Here is a 14,906-nt window from a genome sequence, read left to right as displayed (position 1 = left end):
CTTTGTATCTGAATTCTGGTTTTGATACTTCTTCGTTTTGATACGTGTATGGGCCGTTCAATGACCAAACCTGTATTAATGACAAAAAGTAAAACTGAAATAACAAAATATTCATGAAGAACATTCTTTTACCTTTCAAATATGAAACTTTGAAGAAATTATCTTCATTATTTCAAAAGTTTCAATGCTTGTTAGTAAGTCACCAAACGCATTTAGAGACGTGATGTCAAGAACGTCGTAAAAGCAGCATGACGTCGTCGTACATGGCGTGTATATATAATGTTATTTATGCGACAAATTATGCAAATCACTTACTTACATTCGTACATTTGAATAATTAGGGACCGTTTAAAACGATTATACTGAAAAATAGCTTTATCGTTTATTTTTTGGTTTCATCACGGACCTTTTCTCTGTAAATTTCTGTATTCTGTTGGTGAGTAAGTGTTTTGGAATGGTGCATAAGTGTTCTGGAATTTGGGAAACATTTATTTATAAATTGTTGTAGAATTTGATTTGTTTTAGAAAACTGAATTACAATATACTAGTTTATAGTTTCTACATGAAGACAGGAAAAACTATGATTTTCCTCTATTCTAATTTACTTATTATACAATAATTATATCATGTCACTAATACAGGTTTTCTCATGGAATGGCCCATATATATTGTTTATCCTTTAATTTTATCCATTTTTAAACGATTTCAAACAATAACGTTTGTTCACATATACATATACATGTTCAGTAATTGTTTTCATTTCAGATGATTTACTCATAAAATATCAGTTTACGTAGAATACGATAACATGTAAATAAACGATATTCCTATGTCGATTTAGGTTACAATGCATGGACGTATACGGTTAGTAGTTACGATTATTCTTTATACCAGAGAAAACACGGTGGCCAACTCACGTGACTTATGGATATTGTACACTTATTACTTGACGAATTTTCATATGAGCGCCGAAGACAGCAAATTGAGTGATTTCCTCCGCACGAAACGTTTGCAATCAGTTCTCAATACCTTTCTCAAACACTTCGACGTTATATACAAAAGAAACTAGACGAAGTGTTTGAGAAAAGTACCGAGAATTTATAGCAGATGCTTAGTGAGGAGGAAAGCACTCATTTTGCTGTCTTTGACTTGTGTCTTAAAAGTGAAAATCCATCAAGAAATAAGGAAAACATAGGCAAAACTTTACCTGAATCGAGACGTTTCCTCCATGTGTACGGTATCCAGAAGTCAAGTGGGTTGGCCACTCTGATAAAAGATATTATTGAAATGCAGACAGCGTCCCTGGAGACTTTTAGGGTGATTTATGATTTATATGTGGTTCTTGAACAAAAGCGAAATTTTCATCTGGACGGCCAAAGATACAGCACGAGTCATATCAATGGTAACATTTAACAAAATGGAGAATTATAGTACGTCGTACCCAGAGTTAATTAATGAGACCCAATGAGCTTTTAGTTTATGATGTATTTTAAGTCGCTGAACAAGATTAAAGGACATTACAAATTAATATGATAACAAATAATACTACTGAACTAAACATAAAGAATTTTACTGACAATACAACGTGTACTGTTGTGTGTGTCTGTTATCATTCAAGAAACTACTGAAGTAAAATTTGCATTATTCAATCACGTCTTTTTGTTCAGCTGTTTCTCACCAAAACATCTCAAATAAATCCATGACATCTCGACAATGAGATTGTCTTGACTACCTTTAAGAAACTAAAACACACTTGAGTTGTACTTTTACTTTGTGGATTTAGTTAGCATGTCGTAACTGAATATCAATTACAGCATCTTCACCGTTTATGACACAAGCAGATGTGCATTGCACAGAAAATACTTTCTGTAGATTACACTTTCGCTTTTGAAAAAGAAATATGTACATTGAACATGTACCTCTTTACCAAGCCGAATGTTGCCTCCCCGAACTGACCAGTTTTGTATTAAATCATAACCCCTCAAAAGGAACAAACTGAACAACACACTGGTATCAGAATTAATAGACAGAAAGACAGATTGCATCAGGGAGTAGAGTGGTTTGGCAGCGTCTTGCAACTTTGTCTTGGCATGGAACACAGCAACATGATGGTTGCCAGTCAAGTGGTAATTCTATCAAATCTCCTGACCAAGTTCACTCTTATTCTTTAACAGAGGAAAGAAGGTTGCCTGTCAGGTGGCGCATATACTATGTCTTCTACTTTGGTACTGTCTTGTTCTTTAACAGCGATAAGTTTGCAGTCTCTTAGGTGGTTGCTATACTACATCTTCTAATATAGTCCATGTCTTGTTCTTTAACGGCGGTAAGATTGCAGTCTGTCAGGTGATGGCTATACTAAATCTCCTGATCTGACCACTGTCTTGTTATTTAACAGCGGTAAGATAGCAGTCTGTCAGGTGGTTGCTATACCAAATCTTCTGATCTGGCCCTTGTTTTATTCTTTAACAAAGGAAAGATTGCAGTCTGTCAGGCGGTTGCTATACTAATTCTTCTATCTGGCCCTTGTTTTGTTCTTTAACAGCGGTAAGATTGCAGGCTGTCAGATGATTGCTATACTAAATCTCCTGGTCTGGCCAATGCCCTGTTCTTTAACAGCAGTAAGATTGTAGTCTGTCAGGTGGTGGCTATACTACTAGTAAATCTTCTGATCTGGCCCATGTCTTGTTCTTTAAAAGCGGTAAGATTGCAGTCTGTCAGATAGTGGCTATACTAAATCTTCTGGTCTGGCCCATGTCTTGTTCTTTTACTGCTGCTAGCAGGGGGTTATGTAGTAGTTCAGAACTTCGTTTCTGATGTAAGCGGTGTGCCTGCGGAGAGAGACCTGCTCTCCCTATTCTTTGGTCTACTGGCATTATCTCGTCCTCTGATTCAGTTGTGTCTTCAGAGGTTTCTGTAATAGAAGTAGAAAATAAACAGTAGGGTCATTGTCTCGTTAGATGTAACATGACCAATGATAATGTTGATAGTACACATTTCACAGTGAAAAACACTTTTACTTTGCCCTGCTTATATTTACATAATATCAAACATTTTTATAATCTAAACAAGAGCTGTCTCCATAGGATGACATATGCCCCCGATGGCACTTTGAATGAGTAGTTATGGTCGATGTTAGAGTTTAGGACCTTTGACCTACGGAGCTGGGTCTTGCGCACGACACGTCGTCTTACTGTGCCACACATTCATGCGTAGTTATTTTAAAATCCATGCATGAATGACAAAGATATGGACCGGACACGCCCATCAATGCACTATCATGAAAAATGACCTTTAACGTCTAAGTGTGACCTTGACCTTTGAGCTACGGACCTGGGTCTTGCGCGCCACACGTCGTCTTACTGTGGTACACATTCATGCCAAGTTATTTGAAAATCCATCCATGGTTGACAAAGATATGGACCGGACACGCCCATCAATGCACTATCCTTTAATGTCTAAGTGTGCTCTTGACCTTTGAGCTACGGACCTGGGTCTTGAGCACGACACGTCGTCTTACTGTGGTACACATTCATGCCAAGTTATTTGAAAATCCATCCATCGATGACAAAGATATGGACCGGACACGCCCATCAATGCACTATCCTTTAACGTCTAAGTGTGACCTTGACCTTTGAGCTACGGACCTGGGTCTTCGCGCGACACGTCGTCTTACTGTGGTACACATTCATGCCAAGTTATTTGAAAATCCATCCATCGATGACAAAGATATGGACCGGACACGCCCATCAATGCACTATCCTTTAATGTCTAAGTGTGACCTTGACCTTTGAGCTACGGACCTGGGTCTTGCGCGCGACACGTCGTCTTATTGTGGTACACATTCATGCCAAGTTATTTGAAAATCCATCCATCGATGACAAAGATATGGACCGGACACGAAAATTGCGGACAGACTGACAGACCGACAGACTGACAGACGGACAGACGGTTCAAAAACTATATGCCTCCTTTCGGGGGCATAAAAAAAAACAACAGTGCGAGGCAACGCCATACAAGATTGTGTTTGAACAAAAATAGAAAGAACTAAACAATCCTACAACTGAAAAACACAACAACAAAAAACATAATATAGATCCTGCCAACTTAGAAGTGGCTATCAAAAAGAAACATACACTAAAACATTCCAGTTTCAAGAACACCAGCATGTTCCTATGACTTAATTGACACTAGTAAATGTTCTTTCGTTCATTAACTATCTTTCATTAAAATATGTTAGTAAGCACAGGGATCCGTCACATGCTATGATAGAGGGGTAAAAATTCTTTTAAATATATTTTTAATGAAATTCAAGAAAACAATTCACATATAAACCATATATAGAGACAAGGGGGGTAACATGGTGAATTTCAATTTTTTCACCCACGTTCTTGTACCCCATGTTATCGCGCAACAGTTTGGTGACAGCCGACTCATATCTACTGAACTACTCGAGCAAAGGATTATACTAACAGAAAATGTATACTTTTTCCACCTTAAAACGTACCACAAGGTCGTAAATTATAATTTCCATATGCTTACAACTTCGACACGATCGCGTAAAGCATTGACACGGTCATGTCCAGGTATAAACTGCAATAAATAGCGGTGAAACAAGTTATCATTCATAAGAATGTTAATAAATACACTAACTGCAAACATTTACACACCTCGGAAAGCTCTATCGGGGAAAAATACGTGTATTTTGTCTTTCTCGTTCTAAATTCCTGTATTTCTCTCCATGTTGACAGCCGTCTAACTGTTGATGAAACCTGTTTTCTGATTGGATGACCGATACAAAAAAATGATCATGTGACCTTTCTTGCGTCATTACCGGAAAAGAAGAAATGTTTGTCAGTTATGATAAAAATACACGTATTCTTCCCCGATAGGGATTTCAGAGGTATGTAAATGTTTGTAGTTAGTGTATTTATTAACATTCTTATGAATGATAACTTGTTTCACCAAGTTCTACCGCAATTTATTGCAGTTTACATCTGGACATGACCGTGTTAATGCTTTACGCAATTGTGTCCAAGTTGTAAACACGGCTCTGTCAGCATATGGAAATTATAATTTACGACTTTGTGGTACGCTTTAAGGTGGGAAAAGTATACATTTTCTGTTAATATCATCCTTTGCTCGTGTAGTTCAGTAGTTATGAGTCGGCTATTACCAAAATCTTGCGCGATAGCATGGGGTACAAGAACGTGGGTGAAAAAATTGAAATTCACCATGTTACCACCCCCGCACCTTGTCTCTATACATGTATATGGCTTATATGTGATTTTTTTCTTGAATTTCATAAAAATATATTTAAAAGAAATTTTATCCCTCTATCATAGCATGTGACGGATCCCTGTGTTAGTAAGTAGTAAAAGAAGCTTGGGATAAATTGTCTTTACTACATACTTTTCACGCGTATCGGAAGTGTTGGTGATGCTTTAAAATTACTTCTGATCTCCGGCTCACTGCCACCCGAATACAATCCCATTATCCCTAAATGAGGGGAGGTCACTCTAGCAACCAGTTTCTCTAACTCTATAGATTGATGCGTGCATGGATACTCGTGAACACTGTGCAAGACTAACAGCATCTGTTGTATAGCAGGTGATGTTGGCTCGGATTGCGACAGTTGTTGCAAAGCTTCTGTAAATAATATACTGTATTAGGTTATAATACATACAAGAAAACACTTAAACTTAAGCACAACTTCCCCATACAAACTCCCTTTGAAACTTTCTTGTCAGGATGAATCTCATTCCCAAATTTTGTACAAGTTTATTATGAACATATTGAATTTCGCTAGATTCTTTGCCACCGTTAAAATTATCGTATGTTAAGAAGATCTGACTCCTGTTAAAATATGAAATCCCTGATGAGCAAAGCAGAAGATCTCTTCTCCCAACTGGATTAATTTCTTGTCGCAGAAACAAGTAACGAATCACATCATGTTCAAAGCAGCGTTTGCTTTGTAAAGACTGAATTATTTAATGGCATATTGAATCTGTGTTCCGTATTTATATGAAGATAATGTAAATTAAATGATTATGTAATAACTAAAAACAATTTTATCAGCCACATTTTATATGGTATTTCATCATTTTATTTCTCAATAACTACTTTAACGTCCTATTATAACATATATACGTATGATGTAGTGTGCATAACTTGATGTAATTATGTCTCCCCCAGGAGACATATTGTTTTTGCCCTGTCCGTCCGTCCGTACGTCACACTTCATTTCCGAGCAATAACTGGAGAACCATTTGACCTAGAACCTTCAAACTTCATAAGGTTGTAGGGCTGCTGGAGTAGACGACCCCTATTGTTTTTGGGGTCACTCCATCAAAGGTCAAGGTCACAGGGGCCTGAACATTGAAAACCATTTCTGATCAATAACTAGAGAACCACTTGATCCAGAATGTTGAAACTTCATAGGATGATTGGTCATGAAGAGTAGATGACCCCTATTGATTTTGGGGTCACTCCGTCAAAGGTCAAGGTCACAGGGGCCTGCACATTGAAAACCATTTCCGATCAATAACTAAAGAACCACTTGATCCAGAATGTTGAAACTTCATAGGATGATTGACCATGAAGAGTAGATGACCCCTATTGATTTTGGGGTCACTCCGTCAAAGGTCAAGGTCACAGGGGCCTGAACATTGAAAACCATTTCCAATCAATAACTAGAGAACACCTGACCAGAATGTTGAAACTTGATAGGATGATTGGTCATAAAGATAGATGACCTTTATTGATTATGGGATCACTCCGTCAAAGGTCAAGGTCACAGGGGCCTGAACATTGAAACCATTTCTGATCAATTACTAGAGAACCACTTGACCCAGAGTGTTGAAACTTCATAGGATGATTGTACATGCAAAGTAGATGACCCCTATCGATTTTGGGGTCACTTCATTAAAGGTCAAGGTCACAGGGCCTGAACATTGAAACCATTTCCGGTCAGTAACTTGAGAACCACTTGACCCAGAATGTTAAACTTAATAGGATGATTGGTCATAAAGAGTAGATGACCCCTAACGATTTGGGGTCACTCTGTGAAGGTCAAGGTCACAGGGGCCCGAACATTGAAAACCATTTCCGGTCAGTAACTTGAGAACCACTTGACCCAGAATGATGAAACTTCGTAGGATGATTGGTCATGCAGAGTAGATGAACCCTAACGATTTTAGGGTCACTCTGTTAAAGGTCAAGGCCACAGGGGCCTGAACATGGAAAACCATTTCCAATCAATAACTTGAGAACCTCCCGACCCAGAATGTTGAAACTTCATAGGATGATTGTTCATGCAGAGTAAATGACCCTTATTGTTTTTGGGGTCACTCCGTTAAAGGTCAAGGTCATAGGGGCTGAACATTGATAACCAGTTCCGATCAATAACTGAAACCACTTGACCAGAATGTTGAAACTTCATAGGATGATTGAACATGCAGAGTAGATGACTCCTATTGATTTTGGGGTCAGTCTATTAAAGTTCAAGGTCACAGTAGCCTGTTCATGTAAAATCATTTTTTGGAAATAACTTGAGAACCACTTGACCTACAATGTTGAAACTTAATAGGATGATTGGACATGCAGAGTAGATGACCCCTATTTATTTTGAGGTCACTTGATCAAAGGTCAAGGTCACAGGAGCCTGAACAGTGACTTGAGAACCACTATGCCACGAGTGTTGAAATTTAGCGGGATGACTGGACATGCCAAGTAGATGATCCCTATTGCAGCCAACCATCAGTGTCTCTTTGACTTTCGCTCCTGACCCCTATTGACTTCTTGCCTATAGGACTTTGCATTGGGGGAGACATGCGCTTTTTTTTACAAAAGCATTTTCTAGTTATTATTGTTTGTCTGTTTCAATGTCTGTCTGTCTGTCAGTTCCTCAACAAACGGATAAGCTTTACATGTAAAAAAAAAGAATAGATAGTAAAATTTAGCAAATCTATGAAATTCATACCTTTTACAGGTAATTTGAGGAGAACAATGTTTCTAAACTCTAATAAGGTCATTTGCCTTATTGTTAACGTTTTCGTCTGAAAAGGAAATTAATGAAGTTTTATAAACAGTCATATATCATATATGAGCCGTGCCATGGGAAAACCAACATAGTGGCTTTGCGACCAGCATGGATCCAGACCAGCCTGCGCATCCGCGCAGTCTGGTCAGGATCCATGCTGTTCGCTAACAGTTTCTCCAATCCCAATAGGCTTTAAAAGCGAACAGAATGGATCCTGACCAGACTGCGCGGATGCGCAGGCTGGTCTGGATCCATGCTGGACGCACACCCACTATGTTGGTTTTCTCATGGCGCGGCTCATATAAAAGTGATGTCATTCACGAGCTTTAAGCAATTAACTTTCATTTTATTGTTTACCTTTCCATATGCATGGTATAAATACCCTCTCCCGTCGTTTTGTCTTTTTTAGTTAATTATGAACTAGCCAGGTATGTATGTTTCTGAGTTCTGTACTCTACAATTCCTAACATTTTACTCTGACCGAAATGTAAGATGGACTGTTGTTAAACATAATGGGTTGGCAACCCATTGTTTTAAAGCATTGGAGATAAAATATTTTCCCGAACTATTTAAAGCCACTCCTGTTCCATCCTGCGAGTACTATTCTAAAGTGACCGGCATGAATCGCCTTTCCTTTATCTTTAAACTGGGTAACTTTAAGTATTTATTTTGATTGTTTGTTAGTTTCCACATGGTTGGTGCCTACTTTTTCTTGGTACAAGAGTGCAGCCTTATGTTCTAATAATTATTTTGGAAATCTCTAGAAGGTGGATACATACTTTCACAGGGTACAAGAGTGCTTGCAACACCGGCAAGATTTCTCCGTAGAAATAATTCCACTGTTCCCCCAACTTTGTTAACAACGTCTGTCCTGAAATAGCAAGAAAATAAGTATCAGCGAATGCTTAAAGACAAGTGGCATATCAAGTCGTTATCTTTTAAGCTGGTGAATAATAATAAAAAATCAACAGGGTCCGGGTTATAAAGCTATTTGGTATTTTAGTTTCATTATCAAAATATTGAACACATCTTTTTTTTGGCTCGAGTATTAATACTTTTATATTTTAATGCCAATGAAAATGATTCCTTAAACAAATATTTTGGATAACTCAAATGCAATACATGTATCTTGTATTTTCAGCGCTCCACACATTTATGCTATAGCTACCATCCTGTATTTATGGTTGAGTTACAAAGTTTGCTTGTTGATACACTAACTCACATATATATTATGCATTATAAATTCTGCTGTTATTGGTTGTTTTTAACATTTCTAAACTAATTCACCTTGATACTTTTGTTTGAGGATTTCACTCGAATCCTAAACCGACACAATGTGTTCTGATCTATTTTCTGCAGCATAAAATTGGTTAGTTTTCGTTGAGAAAGCATTGGCCGATTTTATAACTCTAGACTGCAGTACGAAAGAAAAGTTACTCGGCGTTACTATTGAAAATGATTTGTCTTGGAATACACATGTTGATAATATTTTGAAAAAATGCATTTCACTTTTATACCTGTTGTCTCGCATCAAAGTATATCTTTCTGTACATATGAGGAAAATGTTCTATAACTCTTACATACTGCCTCACTTCGATTACTGTTGTGTAATATGGGGAAGCTGTTCTAATTCATTAGAAGACAAAATTGTTAAGTTTCAAAAAAGAGCAGCTCGCCTAATTCTTGATAAAGACTTCGATACCCCTTCTGCTGAATTATTTCGAGAATTAAACTGGATGACTTTTCCGGAGCGGGTAATATTTCAAAAAGCAGTTTTAATGTACAAAAGTCTAAACGATCAAGCACCTATTTACCTCAGAAATTCATTTACATTTAGCTGTGATATACATGACATACATGCTCGAACTTTGAGGTCAGATTCTAATTTGCAGCTTTACCTTCCTCGACCGAAAACTGAACTATTTAAAAAAAGTTTTACCTATTCTGGTGCTACTATCTGGAATTCCTTACCAAGTCATATAAAAGAGCATCATCAGTAGGGCAATTCAAATCACTATACATAGCTTGGCACAACACACAATCATAATACTTAATATTTCTAATATTGCACTTCGTATAGTTATAGTATAAACAAAATACTGGTATTAAATGCACTTGTCTGTCTTCTATATGTTACAATGTACCATGTAAATATTTTAGATGTATATGTTATGTATTGTTTTGAGGGCCTCATGGAAGATTGATGTTTTTCGTCAAATGAGTTTTCCTCGTTAAATAAAGGCTTTATTATTATTATTATTATTATTATTATCCTCCTATAATACATAACCACAACTTATTTCTATTTTCTTAGCTTTTGAAAAATGACTTCTAGTAATTTCATGGGCAATTACAATAATGACTGTGACATGAGGTACTGGATATTAACGTCAGAATAACAATAATTATACCTGTTTCATGTTTAATCTTTTCTCTTAATATAACCATTCCCTTTTTGATTAGTTTGTCCTGAAAAGAGACAATCGTGTCACAAAAATATTGTTTCTCATTATTGAATAAGAGAAAGGTACTTCATGATGCCTGAAATGCTGTTAAATTTAAGACATTGATTGCTTCCTTAAAAGTCCTGTTACAATATTGCCATTGGTTTGTATGTCCTCAAACAAAATCAGGAAATATGGTTTGTGGCAAAGAGTATCTTTCTGATTCTATAAGATGGTATTTCTATTCTCTGAAAGATCTAATCCAATAATTGCTGTTCTTATGGACAAACTTAAAATGTGTGCAATTTCTCTCAAGTCTTGCTGTGTAGAAATCATTTTCCTCTTAACCTTTACCTTGCTAAATTTCTAAAATAGACCGGTCCATCATTCATTTATTATTCAAAGGTGTGTTCACTGAAGATTTACTGACTGAGTAGCGAACAGTGCAGACCATGATCAGCCTGCAAGGACGTACATGCTGATCTTGGTATACACTGGTCGCAAAGGCAAAATGACTTGCCGCCAGCAGGCTAAATGGATAATATGAAGCGTTCCATTACTCGTAGATAAAGTCACACTTTTAAACAGACAAGAGTAATAAGTGCTTACCTTATAGTAGTCGTAGATCAAAGGAGCCGCTTCAGTCGTCATTAGGTTCCTGAAAGATGATTTGAAGGTTGTGAGAATAATTTCAGTCAGATAGGAAATATACGAGTAGTCTGAAAACCACGGCAAAAGTAAACGATATGTATTTCTGTACTGTTTGGGCACTGGGAAAAGAAAATGTTGCCACCCAGTTGACAGTGTTTCCTGAAAGGGATCGTAACTGTAACTTTAAAAGAAATGTTACATATTGTTGTCCTTTCGATCTGTTACAAGCGACAGGCTATAAAAAGACTGGTTAAATATAAAAGTGAAATCTTCTCGAGATTTTTTCAAACTTTTTTTATGAAATAGCGTTTGGTTCATCAGACTGAAAACGGATTCTGAGCAAGGCTTCTCTGTAAAGTACAAAACATTAAAATGCTTGAGAAGCTTTTGAAATGAGAATTAAAATCAATCTTTGTCAAGTTTTTTTTTTAAAAAAAATCTTATAATCAATTTTACTTACGTCAGCTCTATTGTAGTGCTCCAAGATTTTACAGGACTAATTATCAAGGACCGTTTCTGGTCTTCTAATCTGACAACAATTTAAGTTTAACCCTTACCTAACAGCTTCTTGCAACGTTGTAAGTTCGTTTTCATGCAACTTTTTCTTTTGGAACAAGTGGACTACAGCCGCTGACACGCTTGAAATAGAAAATGAATATTTCCTGTAATACCAAATGCAGTCGGTAAATGTTACACTTGTTGTCGTTCTTGTTACAATCGAGACGGTTGTAAGAGTTACAAAACTTATCCTGTCAATGATTTTAGTGTTAAAAACACACAAATTGTTACAACGTCGGCCACAAGTCAAAGCAGGTTGTACTAAAATCATAAACTTTAAAACTTTTACCACTAAGTTGATTGTAATAATAACAGTAAGGCGGTAACAGATACCGTTTAAAAAGAAGTGTACCTATAACCGATTGAAGAATTAGATATGGCGATATAACAGACTAGTGAGTACATACAATCCTTTTCAAATATTCTATCATTTACATTTTCATAGCAGTTGTGAAGTGTATGTTAATTCCGTGAAGGAAGAGCACACAGTGGAAGTTAATGAATAGTTGTTTAGCAGCCACTTCTATTAACAGTCCGCTCTACCTATCACGGAACGACCGCTAACAATTAACAAGTCTTATTGACTCGTCATTTGTACATGTTATCAGCTGGTCCTTATTGCATTTATTTATAGACTTCTTTAATCTTAAAACTTATTTTCTCCAGTAATGTGTTTTCGGCTGACACAATACACAAGTTATATTAATGCAAATCTCATATAAAGTAATTTCCCAAACATTGTGTAGACCTTGCATACTTTCTATAGGAACAATACGTATATCCCTCAGCAGTAGAAAATCAGGAGAGAATAACAGAAGTTTATAAATGCTTTCTATAGGTCTCTGTCATGTCACGAAATTTCTCAGTCATTCCTTCTTGACGTTAAAGGGAAGAAGTGAGAAAATTGCGATTGAAAATTTAAACTTCCGTAAGAAGTTAAAGAACATTTCTTGCCGCGGCTTATTGCTATTGAACACCTAAACTACTCAGTAGATAATAATCAGTAAATATTTTATTGATAAAAAGGTCAGTAACTATTAACTCAGCAGTATAATAAAACATGATAATGGAGTAAACAGGGTGTCTGAGACGTTTTTGAAATGTGAACAAGCCAACAATCTACGAGAGTCATACATTTTCAATACGTTTTCTTACCTTTTTTCCTTAGCAGTATTAGATATACATTTTATGTTTCCTGAAGCAAAATAACATATTTAAAATGTCAATATAGCCTGACAAGGTATCCCAAGTGCTAAAACATACACATTAGGTTGTTTGGAAACCAGTTTGTTCCCGAACAGAGTTTGGTAGTTTGCACATTATCACAATATAGCATTTTATTTCTTGTCTTTATAACCTTAGGGCCAGTTCTTACCAGGTAAAGCAGGCATTTTTCAGTGGAAGATCACTTGCCCTGTTTGGTGGGAATAGGTTTCGCCCAAGTCCGTTCAAGGAATCCCTGTGTATATGGTTCTTGCTTGCACCTTTTATGTTCGATGCACTGTGTCTGAAAGAAATAAATAGTACATGTAATTCCCTGCCAATACTATATAGTAAATGTTAAACTTTGAATCACATGCACATTCAACACTATAAAACAACGGACAGAAGGAACTTTAATATTATGATATTGTAATAATGAAAATGGATCAGTTGACTTCATTAAAGAACGATAAATATATATGTACAAGAACGAATTTTTACTGACATAAATATATGATCATAGCTGATCATAGCTAGACATGACGGAAGCTCACAGCAACATATAATATATTTTCATCCTTACATTGTCATAACGGCTGATAATTACTTGTATTGAACCCTTACGATAAAATCAATCTTTAGACCAAAATGTATAAAGAGTAGTTTCTTTCGCAAATATTTGTTAGAACAAAAGGTGACTTTAATTAGAAAATGCCCCTTCCACTCATAAACTGTCTCAAAATAGATACAGATTCCAGCTTGCAAATATTGTCTGAAGAAAACTGCCTATTATAAAATCATTAAAATAAAAAAAGAACCCATCCTTTTATTTTTCACGAACTATAATTTCTACGGTACCAACACAAATATCTGAAGAGTGTCAGTACATGTTTCGTTTCCAGGTAAGTGACATTATCGTATTGACATATACTTAATTTAAAACATTCTGAAATGATAATGGCATGAAAAAGTCAATAAGGATTTAACAATGGCTCTATAATACATTATCTATCTGACGTATCAGCCAACTGTATCGTGCGACAAACGTGACTATGGTAAACGCACATGTTCACTAACATTATGGCACAGACACTGTTTTCATGAGCAGACTTCTAGTTTTCACGATTTCTGTGTTTCATTGATTGCCGAGACCTTACCAAGTTTGAAGCTTACAACTCCAAAGGATAGTGAGGAGGGGCAACTTAAAAGTGATCTTCCTCCTGCAAAACCTATGTTGCAAGTTTATAAGCAATGAATTATGAACTTGTACTAGTTTTATATTCACTCTGTTAATGAGTCTGAGATCGATTTCGTATAGATATAGTGAAACCACTGAGTACTGGTATATAAGACAAATGTCAAATGACATGTTCTCGTATAACCTGATGGAACAAAACACATTGTAACCTCTTTCTTAATATGTAATATTATCTTAGGCTGTAGTTACCTTTCAAATGTCAAAATTAATATGAAAGTAAAAAGGCAGTTCTTAAAGCTTGGTGCTAATTAACATATATCTTTTTTAAGACCTCCAGGAGGAATAATGATAAAGTCCAGTATCTATGTATAAAAGCAACACATCGACAGTAAATTCCTATGATTTTATGTTTAAAATATAGCAAAAGAAAATTAAAGTGCATAGCATGTGTACATACGATTGCTGCATTCCGAACTAAAATATAATCCTGCAAATATATTCTGTAGCCTATTGAATCAATTATAAGGCGTTTAGTAAGGATAAAAAGTAACTTCTCTTGATGGATCGATTTAATTTTATGGATATCTAAGTACAGTGTTAATTTGTTTTGCACATTAGTTACATGAATCAGCTGATGTATATTAAGTAGATATCAACATTTTCCCCACAGGGCTTGAGGACGTTCAAATAATGCGGAAACAAACTTGCGTTATAATAACCTTAGATCTTACTTGTCACCATCGTCGTAGTAATCATCACAAACATCATTAGCTTTGTCATCATCATCATCATCAAATTTTATTATTAATTATTG

At 36.1% G+C, this 14,906-nt stretch overlaps 1 protein-coding gene across 1 annotated transcript; it reads right to left on the bottom strand.

The window, feature by feature from the left end:
• Positions 1-387: 387 nt before the first annotated feature.
• On the bottom strand, positions 388-14,706 carry LOC123552350 (proline-rich protein 5-like). The gene is made up of 9 exons (XM_045341948.2): positions 14,550-14,706; positions 13,067-13,198; positions 11,691-11,771; positions 11,092-11,140; positions 10,450-10,507; positions 8,818-8,909; positions 7,979-8,054; positions 5,410-5,646; positions 388-2,911 (listed from the first exon to the last, which is right to left on the bottom strand). The coding sequence occupies exons 1-9, from the start codon at positions 14,558-14,560 to the stop codon at positions 2,715-2,717; spliced, it is 933 nt and encodes a 310-aa protein (XP_045197883.2). The 5' UTR covers positions 14,561-14,706; the 3' UTR covers positions 388-2,714.
• Positions 14,707-14,906: the final 200 nt, after the last annotated feature.

The sequence above is a fragment of the Mercenaria mercenaria genome, chromosome 4 (assembly GCF_021730395.1).
Source record: "Mercenaria mercenaria strain notata chromosome 4, MADL_Memer_1, whole genome shotgun sequence".
Classification (NCBI taxonomy): Eukaryota; Metazoa; Mollusca; class Bivalvia; order Venerida; family Veneridae; genus Mercenaria; species Mercenaria mercenaria.
The sequence above is the reverse complement of the archived record's forward strand: the minus strand, read 5'-3'. Positions and strand labels throughout refer to the sequence as shown.

What these genes read in the sequence shown, in the direction of transcription:
- LOC123552350 (XM_045341948.2), bottom strand. An exon ending in TGATCTACGACTACTATAAG is followed by an intron (nt 10,508 to 11,091) that starts GTAAGCACTTAT and finishes GTCTCTTTTCAG; the next exon opens with GACAAACTAATCAAAAAGGG. An exon ending in AAAGATTAAACATGAAACAG is followed by an intron (nt 8,910 to 10,449) that starts GTATAATTATTG and finishes TTGCTATTTCAG; the next exon opens with GACAGACGTTGTTAACAAAG.